Here is a 23,919-nt window from a genome sequence, read left to right on the forward strand (position 1 = left end):
ACTCCCGTTAAAAGTTAACAACTTGTAACACTATAACACAGAAGGCACAGTAAGCCTCCCAGCCTTCACGCAATCCTCCAGCCTTCTCTCTACCATGCAAGCCTCAGTAGTTTGCTGTTGTTTTTGTTGTTGAGCCTCTACACATGTCTCATATCCACACTGGGGTGTTGGCCAAGAATTGTTGATTTGAATTTTTACATATTATTAGTTATAACTAATGATTAAAGACAAGAGAAGCAAGCATATAAAAGAACGAGTGCAATAATTATTTGTACATTCAGACCAGACTAGTAATCCTAACTAGAAATTAGAATAATGAAATTAATGTGTAACTGAACGTCTTATTCTTTTTTGTTGATTTTTTTTCTTATTGATTCATTGCTACTATAGGAATATGTTTGAAGAAGAAGAAACTACAAATTACAAAAGTTTATTGTTTACCCTGTAAATCACGCGAATGCGCCAGCCTGGCTACTCCCACGATGAAACCGGGATGTCGAGCCACCTGGCCCTATCGTGGGCGTACTGGACAGCCAGGATTTGATTGGGGTAAGCTGGTGGTTTTATGAGTATTTCAAAGCGGTCCCGCGTAATACCGGGCACCAGTAAACTTGTGTTTGTGTTATGGCAATAAAATTTTCAAGGAAAGTAACGCAAAAGTAATCGATTACATTTCTGTGATTGCTCAGTTACTTTCCTGGGGCTGTAATTGACCCCTGTAATCAACTACATTTTAAAAGAAGTAATTGTAATTGCAATAGGCTATTTAGTTTCTGAATCGTGCTAAAATCTGCTACTAACATTGCAGTCAGCAGTTGCACGAAGGTACGCACGCTCCCGTAGGACGATGATGAAGTTGTGGTTACTACTTCGTCAAAGTGAACAAAGGACAGAAACAACACATGCAGAAACATTTTGGGAACCGTAAGGATTTCGCTTCTTTACCACTCTATCCAAATGTGTCTAGAAATGTAGCCGCGTGTATTTTTCACATTGACTTGGCCGGTGAGTACTACAGTTGTTACTGTTTAAAATACTACTACGGCACTGCTAGTTCAGCCGCCACCACAACTTACAGGGGCCAATTAAAGCTTCAGAAAGGTAATTGAGCAATTGCAGAAATGTAATCGATTACTTTTGCGTGACTTTCCTTCAAATTTCCCTTAATTTGTTTTATTTTCAATTGGCTTTAAGCCCGGAATGCGCACGTGGGACGGGCTTCCCCCTTTCCTTTTTCGTTCTTTTACCTAACGGGGACCTAACTAAAAACACGACAACTACAATTACCGTTAGTATTAGTAGTGATACACCAGCATTACTATTACATAAACTCCCTGCTATCACTACACAATTGTTACTATCATAGCCAGACTTCCATTGTATACTCACTGTCCGGGAATCCCTTGGGGTGCGTATATCTCGACCAGAGTCCCTCGAAGGTCATCTCGTACTTGGCTTCGTCGCAGGCGCAACATTCGTCAAGCACTTCTGGTTGCTCGTCGTCGTTCTGCTGCTCTGCGCAGAGGCCCCGCGCAAAAGACAGGGGTCCCGTTTCACTCGGCCCGTCCGTCGCCTACGAGCTCACCCTTTGCAAAAAGTTTCTAATCCATTCAATATATACGCCGTTCCATAGGTGTGCGCAGGGTTCCCCATCAGGGGCGGCAAAGGTTCATCGCAGCGCACCCCACCCTACTAAGTCAATGTATGGGGCAGATTTTGCGCCACCCCCCGCCCTTTTAGGTGACTAGAATGGTCAATGTACGGGGCAAATTTTGCGCCCCCCCCCCCAATAGGTAATTAGGGGGGTGGCCGCCCCACCCCCTGCCCCCCTTCCCCCCTGTGCGCACGCCTATGCCCGTTCACTAACGTCTGCTGCCGTCTGTCATCGGTTATGTGATGTGACAATCTTTTCTTCTGACCTCATGATAATTTCATGTGCAATAGCATCGTCTCATTTGTAAGATTTGCGTAACGATTCTGTGAGTACCAATCTCTGAAGATTCTGAGAATCCTTGTTAGCTGTGAAGAGTATTCCTGAGGAGTAACTTGAGGATCGAGGCATTGCCACGCTGTGAGGAGCAGATGTGGAGGAATAATTTCCAAACGTTGAAGAGTAACTCGCTTGAGATGTTTGAAGAACGGTTCCGAAAACTTTAGAGTAATGAGTCTCATAAATACATTGTGCGCCAATAACTAAATGGGTCATGTATAAAGATTTGAACCTTTTGATCAGCACTGTGCTCGCATGTACTCTGCACCAATATGATTGGGAACACGTTACTGTATATAAGGATGTTCCTGAGATATTTTGTTTCGCTTAAAGAAATTACTTTCGCAAACAAGCTTAGGCATTGTACGAGCCATTTATTTTAACCTTCTACGGTGCATTGCAGATCAGTAAGGTTGTATAGCGTTCGACGCCCTTGCGCGCTGATGACGTGGATTTCGTGCAGCTGACACTTCAGTAGAGTGGAGAGGTGGGCGAGTTGGAACTGACGCATTTTGAAAACTTTTCAGCGCGAACGGGACGGAGCACAAAAAGGGCACAAGATGAGCGCTGACAGCGCTCATCTTGTGTCCTCTTTGTGCTCCGTCCCGTTCGTGCTGAAAAGTTTTCAAAAAGCTGACACTTTTGACAACGCAAGCTTCTCGAAGGAAGCTCCGGCGGTACTACTCGACAGAAATTCTCACCTGCACGTCTAACCAATCTAATGTAGCTCAACCTATTTTAGCATGACCTAACTTTGCCTAACCTAACCTTACCGAACCTAACAACTTGTTGGGATCATTTTTAGTTTCACTTCTTAAAATAGGTCCCGTACAAGAACTGCTGGTTTTCATTTCAAATGCTTTTTTTTTTCTAAATAAGCACAACTGGACCTTACCTTCTTGGCATAGCTCCTTGGTAAGTTCTCCTTCGTCCATGTACCATGCGTCCCGATTTTCCACTACTGTAGCTCTGAAAGCATTAACATATGTTTAAGCACCAGGTACACTGGACAGACATTCCGAAACTATGCTAATTAGATAATTTATGCTAAATAACTAAACATTGCATATGCCATGCAAGTAACTTTCGTGATCCAAATGAGAACTAACAGACAATAACGCCAAGGAAAGTATAGCGGATGTTATTTGTAGCAATTAGGATATAAATCTGAATAAAATAAAGTGGACGAAAAGATAACTTGCCGCCGGCAGGGACCACAGCTCCTGCCGCCGGCAGGAGCTGCGGTCCTTGGCGTTATTGTGTATTGGTGTTATTGTGTATTGTGTATGGGTGTATTGGCGGTCTTTGGCGCTACTTTCCTTGGCGTTATGTGTATTGGTGTTATTGTGTATTGTGTATGGGTGTATTGGCGGTCTTTGGCGCTACTTTCCTTGGCGTCATTGTCTGTTAGTTCTCATTAATATTGTGTTTAACAAAAAAAACCGAGCCCTTAAAAGTAATCTTCTTTCGTGATCCAAAGTAAAGTAACGGTCTTAGACCGGAAAGCAGGAAATAGACGACTTAAAAAATGAAAAAGACATCGAGGTATTGCAAACGACAAAGCGTGAGAGAAAAACACAAAGGGCATTGCTGTATATACAGAGCTTTACCAGCTGCTGCTGCAAAAAAATGACAGCTTCAAGGAATGATGCTTTAAAAACCAGCAGCTACGCAAGATAACTGATATGGGTAACGGATATAAGAACAAATGTCATAAAGGATACATGAGAAGGAGTTGTTATAGATAACTGCTATAATAAATAACTGTTGGAAAAGAACTGTGAGGATTGCTTTAGCTGAGAAAAACCGGTACAAATAGCAATGTCTCTTACAGAAGAAAGCCGTTGTAAGGAACAACTGTTGGAGAACGATTTTTTACACAGTATAACCGCTAGAAATATGAGCTGTTAGTAAAAAATTGTGGCGCCACAAAAAAATGAGTTGTTCAAGCAACTACCGTTTCATTGAGCTACAGCAATGAATAAAAAGTTAATGGTTATATAGAAGGGCAATGACAAAATTATTACAAATAATACACACCTTTTGTAGACATTGCACATGCTGTAGCTCATAACAGTTAGAACAGCTCCTAATAGTTGGTTATGAGGATAACCGCCATAAAGAAAGTTTGACTAAAGACGACCACATATCCAGCTTTTGTGGACACATCACAGCCAGCGCCCCTGGCGGCCCCGGCGCGAAGCTAGCGCGTTTTCAATGGAACTGGCGAGTTTTTCCCGAATAATTAAGTGTAGAGGGTGAATGTTGAAAAACGCAGACCACAGAGCGCTTCTGGGAACGTAAACGGACGAGAAGACTGCAGCGATCATGTTGCAGTAAGCTTCAATTTTGTTCCCAGAGCAGTTAAAGATTGTACAATGGGAGTCTATGGAAACGGCGAAAAATGTGGCCTGTTTTTCGAGACAAAAACGGTCACTGTCGTAAAACTAAGCAAGGTATGGTAATGGTCAGGAAATCACATGTAGTCCTGACAATCAGCTTTCGTTTGAAGCCAATCTCAACTTGCCGCAATTGGCATAACATTGTTCCCTAACGCGTTTTATGAAGCGCGGTCGTTCAAATGTTTGTGGTAAATTGATAAACCCTTGCTTACCACCGGCGACAAGGCATCCACCATGGCCGAGCGAGCTAATCGCTCAAGTGGCATAGCCGCGCCGTCATACGTTCGATTCCTGGCGACGGATCAGCATTTTTTTTTTTCAGCCACTGACTTAGTTCTGCAGCTTCGCACAGGATGTCGCCGCCGAAACAAAAAGGAGCTTTCGTTTTGGTTTCGGTTCTTGACTGTAATCTTGAGCTGCCGTTTCTTTTTTCTCTTTATTATATGACTTTTTTAGTGTATGTTTAAACACTCCACGCGTATCACATCGTTCAGATCTACATTTGTAATTCTTACTTTGCTCTTTTATAAACGTCCTAAGGAACAGAACGCCCGATCAAGTTATGGTGAACAAAGCTCTTTCGAACTTTTGTACGCGTATTGCGGTGGAAACTTATTTCTCCCTTCTCATGACGTCGCTGCGACCTTCTCAGTTACCTACAATTCAGCAACGTAAAGGAAGCGAACTAAGCTTAGACAAGCGAGGCATAGTAATTAAATGACAATGTTAGACGTTCTTGCAGTTGCTTTTTACTTTAGGGCTAACGAAAGTGTCTGTCGTAATCTTCACGAACGAAGGGGAATTTATCGAGGGGTTCTTGTTTTTTTTGTTAGACACTACTAACGAAACCAACAGATAGTTAAGCCAATCAAAGAATATGAAAAATTATTTGTTCTTTTTCAAACAGCAGTGCAATGATTTCGCCCTAACTTAAATGAAATCAAAATCGCTATCTCGACAAGCATCAGCGGACGGCTCATATACCCTTCTATATGCTGCGCTCTCAACTCGAAGAGACTGTGCGAAATCCCCTTTCCTACCTGGAGTGGCTGTGTTCTCTTACAGCACCATTTTGTAGAGTTACGCGAGACTGCATCTGAGTTAGCTGCCTGCAGCTTTACTTCATTTGTTGCTATCGCACTCATTGCATCGTCTTTGTGGTGAAACTGGGATTTTTATTCATCTCTTGTCATATCTATCGTCCTACGTGAACAGAAAAAACCAGCATGCCTTCTCCTTTAACATCACATAGCACTGTGCGCTGCATCGGATAGGTCCGTGTGATATGACGTGTGTGGATCAAAGCTTTCGGGAAGTCCAGGGACTGGTGCTTCCAGTTACAAAACGAAAATCCTGTGATTCAGCAGCTTTTCGCACGCACCCGCAGCCCACCTAAACGTACCGCAATAAGATGCCATTTTAAACATCTGTAAATGAAAATGTGCGCAGCATGTGCTGGTTGCGCAAGGCTGGAATTCTGAAAGCGGAGCTAGCGTTCGACCTAGCTTCTTCTAAGGTTTTGCTAGTAATACCAAGCTATTGCTAGAGGTGCAAAGTTTTTGCTAGTATAGTATTATAGGATATGGCTAGGCTTGGATAACCTAATCTTCTCAGGTTTCGGTCGGTTCCCCAGACTACGCACTTCTTGCGTGGTTCTGAAGGGGAAATATCGCGTCACTAGTAGTTACGTGATGGGATCTTAGTCACGTGAGAGAGAAAGTACATCTTTATTAGAGTCCAGTGCGGACGCTGAGGTTGTCCCGCGCCACCCGGCTGTTCCGAAGTTTTTGGCGCCAACACGTCACGTCAATAGTTACCTGACGTTACGGGATTTTAGTGGCGAGACTAATTACTTGATTTTACGTGACTTTTAGTCACGTGGCTTGTTGTCACGTGATTGTAGTCACATAAGTAGATGTGCGATGTTACGTGATTTTGGTCACGCGACAATTGCAGGCCTGGTGTACAAAAAATTGTAGTCGCTCGTTACGCAGGAAACAACAACCCATCATCGATATCACATATATTTTACGATTACGAGAAATTCACTTTCGTTGCTCGAAAAAGCAAGCGAAGCTGCACTCGTGCACTTTTTATCACGTTTCAAAGTTGTTTGGGCTTCTACGATTTTTTCTGGAATTTTTTGTATGCTTCATTTGCTCTATTCTTTTTTCTTTCCTGGTGAAGAGCGCATATATATTGCTGTAAGTTTGAAAATATAATCACTTTTAAGTTCAGCGCTGTGTGTGTTTTCCAATGTCGTCCTCGTTCCTTGCGCTGTGAAACATCGAATTATGGTCTACAGCGCATTTTTGCAAACAGAAAGCAGCTGTTTTCACTTTTGCATTCCGTTCCTGCTCTTTGGAAGGTGGGGACACTTGCAAGGAGCGTTGCAAGGAGAGTTTGACCGTAGTATCTTTATAATAGTTATCGTATCACGGCCTAGCCGCCGCGCGCTGTGGCTGAATGGGTTGATCATCCATGCTGGCTGTTTGCGCGCAATCGCTGGGGCCTTTGTTCGAATCCCAATGCACGTTACAAACCTGAAGTGGTCGAAATTTCCGCAGCCTTCCTCTACGGCATGCCTCATAAACATATTATGGTTTGGGCACGTAGAACTCCAACAATTATTATTACTAGTACAACGCTGTTGAAGATTTAGTTGCTTGTTTTTTTCGCTGGAGCATTGCAACCAAGATATTTGCTGCTGTTTCGGTTTCGCTTTTGGAAATAGAGCAAGTAAGCTTCTAATGTTTTATTTTTTATTACCACACAACCCATTACTTAATAACGAAGAAAAGGAACCCAGATTTTAGTTAACCTCAACCGACCGGGGCCACCTAGGAGTCCAGAGGCCAGGCCCGTAGCTAGGGGGTATGTCCCAAGGGCCCGCCTCCCCTCCCAAAAGTTTGACGGAGGCGGTGTTTTACTGACAAGAATAATGAGAATAAGTGTTTCTCTCAAACTGTCAAGGCCTTCAGCAAGTGCCCCCTCCCTTTACCCAACACCCCCCCCCCCCTCGCTGTCTGGCGCAGGCCGGCGGCGGGGAGCGGTTGCACGGAACAGACGGCGAAACGGTAGGCAAGCAGACTCGGAAGCGAGCGCGGCCGCGCGCGCCGTTGCCATAGCAACGATGGAGAGATCTTCAACCGGCTGCTTTGCTGCTGGCTTGCGTTTCCTTTCTTGAATTCTCGGCACTCGCCACTTTCCTATGAAGAATGCTGTCTCACGCTCATAACGTGCATGCCATTTGTGACCTGGAAGTGCCGGGCGCGCGGCGATAATGCAATCGAGAGGCATGCACGCTATCAGGACTGTTTTTGTGAGGCGAAACGACACCCTTTCAACACGTTCTTTAGTGTACGCTGCTTTCCTGAAAAGCATAGGTAATTTCATAGGGAATATTAGCCGATTACACACTGCCTTGCTGCCTTTGTTGCCGCAACGCCACTTCACGCCGTTGAAAGAGTAATAAGAGGGAGTAACTAAGAGGGAAGTCCAGGCATGGACAGATGCATGTTGTCTTTACTTATGACTTTCCCTTAACAGGTACCCATGTTAGCAGCAATGTACAACAGAGTGAATGAAAACAGCGAGGAAGAAGACTTCAAAACTAACAAGCGCTTTTCGCTTTACAGTTCTGCTTACCGATTCAATGAGCCAAGTATTCGATGCTGACTAGATTGCCCTCCGCACTGTGTTCCCGAGCCAAGCCTAATTAAGGTTCATCAAACTAATGAACAGATCAAGCTCGTCTTGCTTGTTCGCCTCAGGTTTATGACTAACGTGGTCGGTAATGCACTATATATATATATATATATATATATATATATATATATATATATATATATATATATATATATATATATATATATATATATATATATATATATATATATATATATATATATATATATAAAGAATGTGTGTGTGTGTGTGTAGAGAATGCCTTGCGGGTAGTACTCACTGAAAAAAGAAAATATGTCTTTACTAATGTTTCAGCCGTGACACCGCCTACGTAGGTCAGTGTCTTGCGAAGCCCATGCCACAGCCCCAGCGCTATGGAATGCCTTTTTTCCGGTTTTTGATGTGTGCTACATGGAAGTTCATTCAATGTAGAAAGCGCCGCGCGCATGCGCCGTTGCTCGACATGCGTTCACTAGTAGTCGCAAAGGCAACGCCACCTCTCAACGTCAACTCCTTTTACTCTTTTATAAGCACATAATAAATCGAGAATGCCTAATAATGTGCGGATTAATTTTAAACGCATTTTTTTTCTTTAGTAAAAAGCAGCGGACTGCGTACAGCATTCTGCACATCTCATTCGTGCACTATGAAGGCTTGCCCGTCAGGCAACGCGACATGCCGTTGTGACTTTCAAAGCGCAATTCAACAATGCAAATCCTAATCACATGGTGAAAAAAAAAAAAGCTCGTTTATGTCACTGTAATTCACAACCAGGGTCTTGTGACACATTTCGATCGGTTGTCAGTCCCTTTAAGAAAGCACATCGCGAATATATATAGTGATAGAGTAAGTATTTACTCTAAAAAGGCGTGACCTCACTAATGCTCACCTCATGTTCCACGATCCCAAATATTTGTCCATAAGTATATATTGAGAAGGTTATTGTGTATACATATTTGAACTTTCTCACTATCAAGGAGGTAATTTCCGCGTCACTACAAAATCTGCCCTAAATGGTGGCTCTGCGCTGTACAGAACACGTGTGCGCTGTACAGCGCAGAGCCACCATTTAGGGCAGATTTAGAGCCTAATCTAAGAAAAAAAAATAACATGTTATCAGATTGACAGGAATTCAATTCTTTGAGCTATTTTCACTCAGAAAAAGCTGAGAGGGAATACCATGTCTAGAGGGTGTTTTCTAAAACGCATCCATCTATGATAGCACTGTGCTATTGATGCGCATTAACCAGACTTCACACCTGTGTGCAGATATCCCTATTATTAAATTCGAGGCTACATGCCAGTTATCGTGTCTTCTGAAATATTATTACTTTTTTTTAGTCGCTTTCGCGCGTATTTCTATTGCAACTTTTATGTTGCAGTAAAATATATTATTGAATTATATATTTCTTACTATCTATTTTACTATGATTTCCTTATCTACAATAGAGAAAAAACTACCCGATACAGTGGAAGGGACTTTCAAGGTGGGCCTACACGTCTGAGCCAAAAAAGAATCCCAACCAGGAATGTCTTCGCAGCTTTGACATTCCTATCAAGCCACAAGATTCCAGGATTCAATACGCGGCTGATATTTTGCATTATGAAGTACAAAAAAAAGCTCCGGTTTTGAAGACCCTCGAGCGGAGCTGTAATCATTCTATTCGACATGGGTCATTTTCCGTTGGGCTTTCAGAGGAAGAAGACTACTGCTTGAAAAGCAGTAGATATTAAGGGAAAAAGCAGATTTCGCTAGGCTTTATCTGGCTGAAGACTGGTATTTTTCAGACATTGCTACGAGCGAAAAACTACTAATCAAAATTCCTGTGCGCATAAACACCATTGTTCTCTTAAGGGAACCTCCTGGAAAGAAATGCTTAAGATTTCCTTTGGAACGCCTGCACATCTTTGTGGCAACAGAAGGAGCTCCACTCACAACTGAAGAAATTTTCATATGCTGGGTGAACGAAAGAAGGGGGAATTAAAGGGTTCGCTTTTCTCTGATGTGTCTTGTGACCCGTTGTTGAGCAAGTCAAATGCATTTTGTATTCTACATCAGGAGTGATACAGAATAAAGAAGTGATTTTGAGAGATTGTAGGAATAGTTACTATATTATGTTGCATTAACAATCGTTGTTGTCAGCGCAAAAACGCCAAAATTCGCTCTTCTGAATTTCTTTGTGCTGATCAAAGTGGACGATTGGGCCAGTAGGTGATTCATGATCGACTTTGTGCTTGCTGTAGTGCAAAGATGAAAAAGACTGCGCCTACAGAACATGAAAGGAGAGCTTCAGGAGAACTTCCAGCCCATTAGAGTAACCTATTGGTGTATCTGCGCCAACAGGATTCAAGACAATCACCTCGAGCATATGAGTCAGTCGACCGTGAGAAAAAAAAGGGAAAAAAAAAGAAAGAGAAAGAAGAAATGCAATTATGATAGATAAGTGCCTTTTTTAGCGGGATAGACGGCAGATCTAGAGATTATTACACAACACGTCAGTCGTATATGTTCTACTATACGTTCATTCCTAACAAAAAAACTAACCAAGTTCACATTTTCCGGTGTACAAGATCATCTTTCAACGACTGTATCATTTTTGCACACCCGCTTAGACGGCGCCAAGTTTGCGGTGGCAGTCACATTTCAATAAGAACTAAATGAAAACAAATAAAAACTATCTTTAACTTCTTTTTTTTTTTTACTCTCATTCCTAGCGTTCTCAACTTATCCAGTTTTAATTTGAGGTAACGCAAGGAGCGAACAAGCATCACCCAAGTGAAATTTGGTTATTATGCAACCACAATATCCTGTTCGTACCCAAACATAATGGTTCCCGCTAGCTGAAAAAAGAAACTCGGAAAGCAGCATGCTGCTTCACTATCCCACCGGTACGGCAGCGCAAGGAACTAAACAAACAAATAAAAGCACGATTCTCTTGATGCATCGCGGGCGCATCTATAACGGCCAGACATTTGGCGTGGCACGTCTAGAAAAACTGCCGATTCATTGCCAGTCGTCGCCGTCGAGATAACGCCGACACACAGCGCTCTCTTTTCTGCGCACTGAGGCGAAGCGACAGTCTCGGGGCGTGTGTACTGTTTCTTTTGATTCTCTTTTATTTAGTGCCGCGTCACTGCATACGTCATGGCGGGACTTTTGAATTCTTTAAGGTCGATACGCCACGTGGTGTCGTTCACGCGAACTAGGCCGCTGGTGTCCAGAAAAGCTGCATATGATTAGAGTGAATAACTGTTTCATGTAAAAGCAATGACGAAAGCAAAATTTCACGAAGTACATCTCTTACAGAAACGTAAATTCTATCAAAAACAAAATTTTGAAATATCTCTAGTTAAAAATTTTTTTTCTAGGGACGTATGACACAAAAAACGGAATTTTCGAAAACTACTACAAGAAGTATAGTTCGTTACGAATTATGCAAAAAAGATTAGAAAGAGCCGCTACAAATGCAAAAGTGCTGCTACAGACTCCGAAATATATAAGGGTAACATACTACAAAGGATGACTGTGCGAAACATCAGCTGACGAAAAAAAAAAAAAAGATACAGTTTGTTAAAAAATAGTTATCAGGTGTATATAAAGTGGGTGGCACATCCGGAAATCTCTGTCTACCACAAAATATATCGAGCATAAAACGGCAATGGACAGTACCCGAGTGCCCATGACCCCCTGCGGTGACAAGGCCATGCCCAATAAAAAAAAACAAGGAAATAAAGCAACAGAGAGAAAATGCCTGGCTACGTCATTGGTAACTCCTGCAAAGTACGACATTTTCAGAGAATCACTACCACAATTAATAACTGTCAGCTGCCAGGTCGTACAGAAAACGTGCTACGCGACGCCAGCTACCAAAAAGAACATTCCACAATGGCCGCTGTGGCTACGAGTGACGCTGGCTAACACTCCCAGAATACCACGTACAGGAGCACCTAATAACGTGGAAGAGAGAACAGCTCCGTTGGTATAGAATCGCATGCGTGATCCGAAGGCTGTGGGTTCGCTCCCCAATGACTGCGACTCGCTTTTTCGTCGAGTTCAAATTATATATTTTTTCCTTTGTGCCATGTTTGCCACACTTCAATTATGAACTATATGTCCTTATTTTTTCTTTGGTCTTTATATCTGCTGACGTCATTACTTTTGTTACGTAGAACTTAATGAAACCATCAGGCAACAAAGAAAAGGAAAGTATAGCGGCATCATTTGTAGTCTTCACTTGCAATGTGTTAGTTATGATATAAATGTAAAGAAATTAAAGTGGACGATAGACAACTTGCCACTGGTAGGGATCAAACCTAAAACCTTCGGATAACGCGTCCGATGTTATACCAATTGGGCTACAGCGGTGGTCGTCCTCCCGTCCACTTTATTGGGAATTTCCGTGCACGTAAACCTGCAATGGTTCGCCGGTGTCCCTCGTAACCATGACGGCGAGTGTAGAACAGTTTTTTCTTTAACATCGGAGTTTAAGCTCGAGGTTAGGCCGTGCAGAGTGAACAATAAACTATCATCATCATGATCGGCCTCTACCTCCTAGCACGTTGCTCGGCCGGCGCGCTCTCTCTTCATCTGTTTCTTTTTTTATTATTAAATGTATATAAGGAGAGGTTGGTGCCAATGCGTGGCACCGGCTACTCTTCTCTTGCACAATGGTTGTCGTCGTGAAGTGGAAAATAAACACAAGGCTATACAAAGGCACACAGTACAGCATTCACGCGCTCACTCCAACTTCTCATCTCCTTAAGGCCTTGCTAATTAATGGTAATTGATAATTCGGATATTGAAAATAAAGTTCATGCTAATTGAGACCGTTCTAATTAATGAACAGTCAATTAAGGTATCGCTAATTATGGCCGAGTTAATTAAGAACGAATTAATTAGCCGTTAACTTCACGTAGCCACGCCGACACTTCGCCGAACAAGTTCTACGCTCCACATAGGCGTGTCTTGCAATGCCTAGCCAAAACTAGCAACGACTTAGTCGAGCTTGTAGAAGCCGGCAGAAACTGGGTCGGCCACAAGTTCCGCTGTTAGTCCAACCTTGCACAACTAGTGCAAGCTGCACACATTTTTTTGAACGTCATTAGCTTGTGTGTTACGAAGACGCAAGCACCCAATCAATTCCCCCTCTCTCGTATGTTGCATAGGATAGCAAGCACGAACAGCATGAACTGATACAAGGAAGGCATGCTGTATGGAACGCACATCAAACGGAGCAGTCACGTGATACGTACTTGAAAAGAACACATCCGGAGCCCGCCGGCGGTGCGACCCAGAGTACGCTCACCTCGGCCTTGTGGACGAGCGAAGTCTGCACCACCGCGTGCGGGCAGTCTTCTGAAAATTTAGACAACGCATCGCCGAATAACTAGAAGGGAAAGAAGAAGAAAAAGGGACACAGGGTCAATCACAGCTGCGCGTCCAAACGTTTCCGTTCTTATGCAAACATACTACGCAAACACTCACAGCCCACGAAATTATACTGCGTTACGTGAAAGTTTAATCCTGCAATGCGCAGTGTGTGACACACACCATGCCAAACTTGATACCTGAATTTGCTTGTTGAAGGGCGGAAAACTCATCCCACTGTAGTTGCGAGTTTAATCTGCTAAAGTGACTTTTCAAGTGTATACAGATCAACGAACTGAATGTCAATTAATTATTGCTATAAGTAATCACGTTATACCTGAAATAGCATTTCGGTCTTTTTTCTTTTGAAATGATGAACAGCAGAGGTTGGTGCCATTATGGTGGCACAGCCTACTTCTTGTAGCTTAGCAGACAAAATATGTAGAGAAAAAAATAATAATAAGGGCGCATTGTGTCATACAGTCGAGCATAAGATGTGCAAATAGAGTACAATCGAACACCACATGAAAATTCACATAGGTAAAATAAGTTCGTATGTACACAAGTAGCGGAGCACAAGTTCAAATAGGTAAAATAAGTTCACATACAGACGTCCAAACTCAGATATTCTGTATGGCTTGACATACACAGGAAAACATACTAAGACAAATTATACGTAACATAACGCACGATGCATTAGATTTCAGTATGAAGAGGAAGGCAACAAAATTGTGTACGTTAATATTCCCGTAAAATATTTCATCCTTCAAGAAAATTCTTGAAGGCGAAAAGCGCTCTTTTATTTCGGTGTTTCCTTTAACAAACAGTCTCCGTGACTGGAAATCAAGCTGAGCAGAATGCCCAAAATTTTCCATACAGCGTTCAAAATTCCATACAGCGTTCAAATTTTCCATACAGCGTTTAAAATTTAGTAGGCTTCACCAGCCGGATCCGAAATCGCTTTTAAACTATCTCACGCACACCTGAAAGCGATCCTTAAGATGACATTTAAAGAAGTTCGCACTCATTATGACGTCACAGACAGGAGATAACGCAACTGACTGGCGCGATAGATAGATAGATAGATAGATAGATAGATAGATAGATAGATAGATAGATAGATAGATAGATAGATAGATAGATAGATAGATAGATAGATAGATCTATCTATCTATCTATCTATCTATCTATCTATCTATCTATCTATCTATCTATCTATCTATCTATCTATCTATCTATCTATCTATCTATCTATCTATCTATCTATCTATCTATCTATCTATCTTAATCTAGTGTCACACACTTTATTAATTTAAAGGGTAAGGATGGTTATATCACTCACCTGAAAACTTCCCACGTCTTGGGTGATTCTATTTTGATCCTGGGATTCCACTACCAGCATGAATCCTATAAATTTCTGCGACGTCGCTCCTCCCAGCGCCTCCTTGCGCCCTTGTATGGATACTGAAAAACAGACAGAAAATCAAGAAACGTTATAATGAATTATTGAAAGTTAGATGAAACTCCCTGTAAGGACTACACCGTCTATCGGCTATGCTAGAAAAATCATGCCACGGTGTTAATTATATATATATATATATATATATATATATATATATATATAGTATATATATATATATATATATATATATATATATATATATATATTATATATATATATATATATATAATATATATAGATGCTGAAGTGAAGTGGACGAACGAACGAAAAACGATGCTTTATTGCCAACGTTGCGGCCGGGGACCGGCCTTCGTCAGGGCATACAATGCTGTGTGTGCCCTGACGAAGGCCGGTCCCCGGCCGCAACGTTGGCAATAAAGCATCGTTTTTCGTTCGTTCGTCCACTTCACTTCAGCATCTATAATTCTACCGAATCCACGAAGACCTTCTATATATATATATATATATATATATATATATATATATATATATATATATATATATATATATATATATATATATATAAGACAATGCACGCATCGCCCATTATTATAGCTCGACGTGCAGGCCAACGTGCGGCTCACAGTTGGGCGTTTAAAACTGCTAGCACTATAACACAAATTCCACAGGTCTTGAGGAACGGAGCCGTCACAACGGAATGGCCGGTGGATATTGTACTAACTCGGGTTTCAATTCCGCGCAAACAAACAAAGAAAGCATTAGGAACTCAGCATCTGCGTTTCGCATAAACGGCGTTCTGGCGGCGGCGACGCCGCCGGTCAGGTTTCTGTGCAGTCGTGACCTGAAAGACTCTCCTAGAGGACCGAGGTGGTCGCATCAGGTGACCTGAACTTCGATGAAATAGCTGTATGCGGCACAGTGTGGGGGCAAACTTGCAGTAGAGATTCCGCACTTCAATGGCGAGCCTTCTGTGCGTGTGTGCATTGTAATACCGCATTTGAATGACTTCTCTCGTCTCTTATATGTTTACCCTAGTAGCGCCGCCAGAAGGCGCGCGTTTTCGGCATTTCCGTGACACCAAAGAACCACGCAGTCTGCTCCTGCAGCACCGAAACGCGCGCATAAGATATTCCGCCAGTCTTGGCCGAAGCGTCAGCGAACTAGACGGAAGTGCTATAGGCTGAGCGAACGAATAAGAATTTCATCCCCGAGTTTGTCCCGAGCCGAGAGGGGGCCGGACTCCGAGACACACCTCTTCTTCCTCCCCCAGCCACCAGGAAGAGTGCCGGTTGTTTCGGTGCTTGCGCGTTTGTGAGTCCGTTCGCCCGTTTGTGCGTGCGTGCATATGAAGGCCGGTGAACTGGCAAAAGGTGGTGGAGAAGAGAGAGAGAGAGAGGGGGGGGGGGGATTCCACTGCTGCAACGGGATCTCTTTCCATCTGCGCGCTGAGGGCCTGCAGCGAAATCGGTTGTCCACGTCATGCCTATTTTCCCTACGCGGTATTCCTACATTTCGCCGAGCTTTCTATTGAATCGATCGACGTACGAACAGACGCGGGCTACGCACGAATGCAGGGACAGACTGGAAGGAGAGGAGGAGAAGGTATGCATTGGCTGCAGCGTGAAGCGCGTACTGCGGGGAGGAAATATTCAATAGTGATATGCAAATAACCGAAGCCTCGCGGTTCGAGCCGTGTAGTCCTGCGATTCCTTACCGTTTCTCCGATCGGGAAACGTGCCTTATATATATGGACGCTCGGCGTTCTAGCGGCGTTATTCGGCCGAGGACGGCGGCGTGTATGCATGCGTCTCCTCCCGCATCTTTGTATTGGTGCCAGTTTTTGGCCGAGGCGGTGTAAGGTATTTCTTGAGTGGTGCCGAGCTTTGGGTTGCATGCATGGTATACATAGTGTAGCTACGGAACCTACAGCACTCTCTCTCTCTCTCTCTCACACACACACACACACACACACACACACACACACACACACACACACACACACACACACACACACACACACACACACACACACACACACACACACACACACACACACACACACACACACACACACACACACACACACACACACACACACACACACACACACACACACACACACACACACACACACACGCACACACACACACAGGAAAGGTTGTTACAATGGAATTCCTACGTAAGAGAGAACTCCAGCCAGTTCTGACGATGGGCATGTCATTAGCGATAGGCGGCTGGCAAATGAGAAAACAAGATGCGCGAACATATACAAAAAAAAGCTCATAGGGTCCCTTATGCAAAAAAAAAAATTAATGAAAAGCCGCTTGTCTTTTTCTAAACGTAGCTACTGTGGCCGAAAGGGGTAGACAGGGGATGGAAGGCTATAGGGCATTGAATAAGGCATTATTATGTTTCTGCGTATGCGCCTGATAGTCGGATGAGGGGTGTACTGACGGGAGGGGCGCACTGCAATTTGTAGTATCGGTGCTGAGCAAATGCTCCGGCATAATTTAAACCATCAACGCACGTGCCTGTTTCTTACCGCTCGTAACAAAAAAGCTTAAAAAAAAAGGGGATGATTAGATTACCAAGCAAACCACTGTGTGATCACGCTGAGCTGCCTTTAACATACACAAAGAATCGAGCACGTCGCAGCAGCAACCACCACGACGGTCTACTGGTTATAAAGCCCAAAATAACAGAGAGCTGAGCTAGTTGGCAAGTATTCATGCTATAGGACCTTGTCATGTTTTTAGGGGTGTGCGAATATGAAATTTTTCGAATACGAATCGAATACGAATATCCACCTTCGAATATCGAATCGAATATCGAATATCAAAGGAAAAATGCCTCCACAGTAACAATATTTTATTTAACTTGTAGCTATTTGAAAAAAAAAAAAACATTAACAGCCTGACTGGCAACACAACATACACTGCTATCTCCAGAACACAATGTCCAGGCTAGCACAATGCACATCAGAACGCAAGCAAATATCACGGCAGAATGAAAGTAATGACTAAATGTTATCATGAAGAAATATGAGTTGCTCCACATTATCAGGCAGCAGGCGCTCCCTTATAACAGAGACAACCCCCCCCCCCCTGCCACTGAAGAGGCACGCTCGCTTGGAACAGAAGTGGCTGGTATAGGGAGGTACATGGGCAAAGCTTAGCCAGACTGGGGTATCTGAAGGTGCCTACAGTCCGCCACCAGTCACATGGGTCACTGTCTTTCTTCAGAAGTGGTCCCGCATAGTGAACGAGTGGTAGTGCGGCACGTTACGGCCGCATAATATTGAAAATGTACGGTTACATGATCGCCAACAGCACTGCACGTCGGAGATGAACCAGCAATAAATCATACATATTGGGGCGCTCGTCGCAGGCAGATGTCGTGCCTCCGTGTACTTACGATGTTTTATCGCTCCTCTCGGCAACGTTTTTAGCTATACGAACGCAGCAGAAATGTGGAAGACGAGTTATTTTATGCATGATAATCGAATCGCATATTCGAATTTTTCGAATATTCGAAGTTATCGAATATTCGAAACTTTTCGATTACACGATTTTCGAATCGAATACGAATATTTTTAATGTAATATTCGACGAATATTCGAAACTTTCGAATATTCGCACACCCCTACATGTTTTTCTAAGAATAGAGTCTGCCCAGTCGGCGTTTGTGGTATCGTGACTTCCTTCTTGTGTCCGTGTTTGCGCGCCCTGTCTCTTTAGAATGAATACATACTAGTTATGGTGCTTGAATACTAAACCGAAGGTCACAGGATCGAATCCCGGCCGCGGCGGCTGCATTTCTATGCTGGTTAAACGGTAGGGGCCTGTGTGCTCAGATTTAGGTGCGCGTTAAACAACCCCAGGTGCTTCATCATAGAGCAGGCAGCGCAAAAATTACGGGGACACAAGCAAGCAAGATAAACATAATGAATTCTTACAAACTCGCCCAGATTTCCGTTCTCGTAAACCCCAGGTGGTACCAGCATTGTTGTACGCTCACAGGCGCAGGGTTTTTCGCAGATTATCCGGCGGCACCACAGAAATCTGTAATTCACGAAGCTTCGCTTAAAAAAATTACACCATCTCCCACTAAAGGGAACCATGTGGGAATGCGAAGCGGCGCATGGGTCGTCTTAAAGTTCCGTTCATCACGGGCACCTTGCCCGATGTTAACGCGTCCTTGCAAGTGAGGCACACCATGAATTCACTGTAGTTTCTGTTGCTGTTACTCGTCCCGAACTGTTGTTGGAGCACGCCACGCGGGTTCATCGCGCGTCTGCAGAATCTCGTTCCCCGACGCCACACGTGATTGCTGAGAGAGTGTTAGAGGGAGAGGCCTCAGCGTCTTACCCAGCCCCTTATACAGGCCCAAACGCGCTAGCGCGTGCCAGCGTGTTCTGACTAGGATACAACGCGTTGGTTCATCGCGCGTCTGCAGAATCTCGTTCGCCGACGCCATCACATGATTGCTGAGAGAGTGTAAGGGGGAGAGGCCACAGCGTCTCACCCAAGGAGGTCCTCCTTTGTCTTACCCAAGGAGGTTTAAAAAAATTCCTTGGTCTTACCCAGCCCCTTACACAGGCCCGAACGCGCTAGCGCGTGCCAGCACACGTGGTTTTGTCTGCGTTACGTCAAGCTAGGACAGCATACGGCAGCCCGGGCCCCTAAAGTGCTCTGCACGTATCATCATCAAGGCGGTCGAAGAACGAGAGGAAGAAGACTTCTCCTTGGCGCGAGCACGCGCATAGCCAGGTGGTAGAACGTGGACGGTCGCCAATGGAACTACGGACAAAGCCCAGCGCAAAAGCTGCTTCACATCTAAAAATCCAGGAACCCTTCCCCAATCTGGCAAATGGGTGCAAGCAAAGCTTGCCGTGGGCGTGCCTGACATACCGCTTTTCTTTCTTTATAGGTAGCGGCCGTCCACTGAATGTTGTTTTCGGGCGGAATAGGCACGGTGTCTTTCATGTTCTTTCCAGCGTTCGTCAGCCTGTAGAACGGCCCAACGAAAGGACCACCACGCAATTACGGAAAAGCGGGTTAGGAATTCAATTTCCTCAAAATCGCAATTTTTTCTGTAATGTGTAATTTCTGATATCGACCGTACGGACTGTCCAGCAGACCTTTTTTATTTCGCCAACACAGAAGTGTACTAATTCCCAACTGTATTTTTTAAACACGATAGTCTTTCCTGGGAAACTTAAACGCAACAATTTCGGTTTGTCTGTCCTTGTGTTTGTCTGTCTGTCACCCGATTCAGCCACCCGGCCAATGTTTAACCACTTGCTTACCGCCCAGCCATCTTGAACTGGTACGGCCGTTCATATTTGTGAACACTGTCGATCAAAAAGTAAATATTACGCATACCTGAGGCGCAACATCAATACTTAAGTATTAGGTGGTGTGTTCCTTTAATAGAATATACGTAGTTAAGTAATTCTGAAGATCCTAATGTTTCTTAGGCTGGCTGAAAATGCTAGTGTTTCTTAGGCTGCGCTGAAAATGGGACTCTATGAGGCAGATGCGGCGGTTCAACGTAGAGGAGGAGGTCTCGTGTAGTACGACCTCTCCCTACCCTCCCCTTCTCTCCTCTCCCTCCCCTCACCCCTTCCCCCCCCCTCCCTCGCTCGCGCTGCACAACCATTCAACGCAGGCAGCGTCAGCTAGCGAGTTACTTGATTGAAAAAACCGACCGCTCGCACTGCACAACCGTTCACTGTCCACCCCGTATATATAGGCACTGGATTTTGACCTCCAAGGTAGTGACTGTGTGCCATTTCTCCTGTGCGTGATTAAACAATGAAAATTCACAGCGTACATGTAAAATTAAAGTGAGCTACAAGTCGCCATGACTCTCATCGACCCTTTAGTATAAACGCGCCCGATCTCACGTTGTTGATGATGATGACGCGATACCCCCACCACTCTGCGACGCATTTACTCGAGTTCCCTCGGGAAAATGCGGGCGGCTTTTTTTCTTCTGTATCACTGGTAGAACGCAATCGTATGCTTCAGTTAAGTTCACAATGGGCAAGCATGGGCGCATGGCCTAGTGTTCGAGACACTCGCTTTCGGACAGGGGGGACCCGGGTCCGAACCCCAGGCCCGAAAAAGAATTTGTTTAGATTGATTTATTGTTTCTTTGGTGCGCCCGCAGTGGGTGAGGAGGCTTTCCGGAACACCGCCATTACCAGCTGCACAGGTGAGTCATTAAAAGCATCAGTTGAAAATGTAAAGGATTCACAGTAATTTGCGTTCTACTATGGTAGTGATGCACGCAGCTGACCCGCTTTTCTGGCATGTATCGAGTGGTGCCGAGATGTTTAGAACAAAACGTGAACGAATCAAAGTACCATTTGTACTCTGCTATGGGAGAGCAGTACGTCGTCCCGGTACCAACTATATCGTGATGCACAGGTTTGGAGCTTTTACAAGAAAAGGTTAACGATTTAGAGTACAATTTTTGCTCCACTATGAGAGTGCCCTATGCCCTCCCGATGTCTTTTCATATGAGGCTGTGTTTAGAAGAAATGTTGAACGGTTTTGAGTATACGCTATGAATGTAGTCTACTGAAAGGCGAGGGAGGAAGAACCTACGCAGAGAATCTCACTCACCGCTATTAAGGCAACCAAACTCTTGCGATCTTTTAATGAAGCATTGTCATACAAGCCCCATGCACTTGCTCAAGGTAACTGCGTTACTGTTCTGTCGGAATCATCTAAGCACCTATGTTAGCTCTTAAGGACAGGCCGGAATAATCGTACATTTCACCGCACGCATGTTATCTTTAACCTAACATATGTATCCTCTGCACCCAATATAAACAAGATTCCTGTCCCGAATAATCCCTCGCAATCCACGCCGTCCTGCACAGCTGTAGATGCATTGATTTCCGGGGGCGAGAGATTTGGTGTGATAGGAAAGATAAAGGTGGCGCTATCATCTGCATACTATGACGAACCACGGCTCAGCGCCCCAGGGGAGAAAGTAGGGAAGTAAAATATAATAGTATGAAAATTTAACACCTTTATGGGTGTACAAATGGCGTTTGATTGTCCCATGGCTGACACCCTCGCTTTTATGAGGTGAGATGAAACGTACGTGGGAAGAACTACAATTTTCTAGATTGCTGACTCTTCACTGCCCGAAGAATTACGAAAGCTCAACAGGCGCCAAGATAAGTGCAAAAATAAATTTTCGTGACTATCACTGCAAAATTTCCGCAACGAGTACTTCTCTAAGAACCATGTAGTCACAATTAACAACTATACAGCGTATTTAAAGACGCCTTTTGTCAATAGGGAATTTTAGCTTGTACTTATACTTTTTTACGTAGCCGTGTTACCGGATACCGGAGAAAATCTGCGCATGCACGGGCCTTTAGGGAATGTAGACTTGCTTTCACGGAACGTAAACTACTCGCCGGATACGTTTTGCGTTTCCGGCCATAGCGCGCAAATTCACATTCATTCGTGGCTACTCGCGATATCCGCTTTTCGGAGACTCCAGCCACCGAATCAAAATAAGCCGACGTGCGAGCGCCAATTACGACCACGTTGTTTGATCCGCATTGTCGAAGCTAGAGTGACCTAGAATTAGAGATGTGCGCCGCCGCCGCCGCCTGTTTTTGCTCACGCCGCTGGCGCCGTCGCCGAAGTCCCGAGAGAGATCACGCCGCCGCCTTCGCCGCACAATAATTGCGGCGCGCCGCCGATAGTCTTTTCTTTTAACCCGAACGGGAAATCGGGATATAAAATACATCACTTCACCGGGGAAGCTCCTCTTTATGCGTGTATGTAATGGACTGCCATTTCAGCCACCGCTGATTGGTCGGAGCTCGGCAAACAGCGCGCTTTCTGTTGCCGGTTTTCTTCTGCAACGTCATTTTGACGTCACGAAGCTTTCACAACTCTCGACAAAAATGAGAGGGACGGAACGTGCTTCAACCACGGAGGAAAAAAAAGCACCAGCTAGCGGAGGTAGTTGTTAGGTATTGATGCTAAAAGGACAGGACGTGCCAACGCGAACACAAGGAGGAAGTCAAGAAAATGAAGTTATTTCTCACGTAGACCGCCACGTTCACCCGACTGATAGGTATCACCTCTTGCCTGGGAAAGCGCAGATATGTATTTGCGTCTACCTCCTTTTCCGCCGCTGTATAATTTTTCAGTTGTTAGCGGCGCTTGCGGTGCCTTTACTACTCTCTTAGGTCCGTGTTTGTCGCCCTGTCTTTTTAAAGGGCCCCAAAACAGCCTCTGAAAATACAAAAAATAGGGGAGTTTGCTCTAAGTCGCGTAAAGCTTGGCACAGCGAAGCACGGGCCCGTCGCCACTCGTACTCTCCCTCTACCGACACGTCTAGCTTTGAGATCCGCGGCTTCCTCTACGAGAGTAAACACCCCCCCACCCCCAAATTTTTTCACGTTGTAACTTTTCGGGTGGCAATAAAATACTTTCACGCATTCCCAGCGACCACTAGTTGCCAAAGTTAGCCGTTATACACACAAATACCCCCCGAAAAACATTCCTGGGTACGGCCCTGCGCACTTTCTTCGGTCGCCCCATGACTCTGGACATGATCGGGCGCAGCCAGGCTATGCACTATAGAGCGGAGGTTGCAGGCAGTGTCTCCGTCGGTGGGCGTGGCTTAGATACCGCGCATGCGCGGCTTCACCAAGTGGTACGGCATCTGGTAGCTAGACGACGCTATGCTTACTTCCGCTATCTTTCTATCTTTTTTTCTCTCTCTCTTCGTTGATGCTCTCTCTGTCCCTCTTCCTTTCGTTCTGCCGTTCTTTCGCTCTATTTCTCTTTCTCATCTTTCTGTGCTGCGCTTTACTCTCTCCCCTCCTTCTTTCCCTCCTCCTCATCGTCACATATCTCCTCCACATGCTCACTTCCTCTTCCGACCGCCTTGCTACTCTATACTGCACAAGGTTATGCTTTGCTCTCCTAGCGTGCCTGAATAGCTGAGTGGTAGGACGCTCGAGCGCCGTCGGATTGAGGGTAGGCGGGTTCGAATCCGGCCTCGT

General features: G+C 44.5%; 1 protein-coding gene across 1 annotated transcript in view; it reads right to left on the reverse strand.

Annotated features, from left to right (window-relative positions):
* The window catches only part of LOC119401757 (spondin-1-like), a 197,497-nt gene that overhangs the window by 38,533 nt on the left and 135,045 nt on the right, over positions 1–23,919 (reverse strand). Inside the window, 4 exon segments of the mRNA XM_049418132.1 lie at positions 1,390–1,515; positions 2,886–2,959; positions 13,333–13,466; positions 14,790–14,911. Coding sequence (XP_049274089.1) covers positions 1,390–1,515; positions 2,886–2,959; positions 13,333–13,466; positions 14,790–14,911 — 456 coding nt within the window.

The sequence above is a fragment of the Rhipicephalus sanguineus genome, chromosome 8, assembly GCF_013339695.2.
Source record: "Rhipicephalus sanguineus isolate Rsan-2018 chromosome 8, BIME_Rsan_1.4, whole genome shotgun sequence".
Lineage (NCBI taxonomy): Eukaryota > Metazoa > Arthropoda > Arachnida > Ixodida > Ixodidae > Rhipicephalus > Rhipicephalus sanguineus.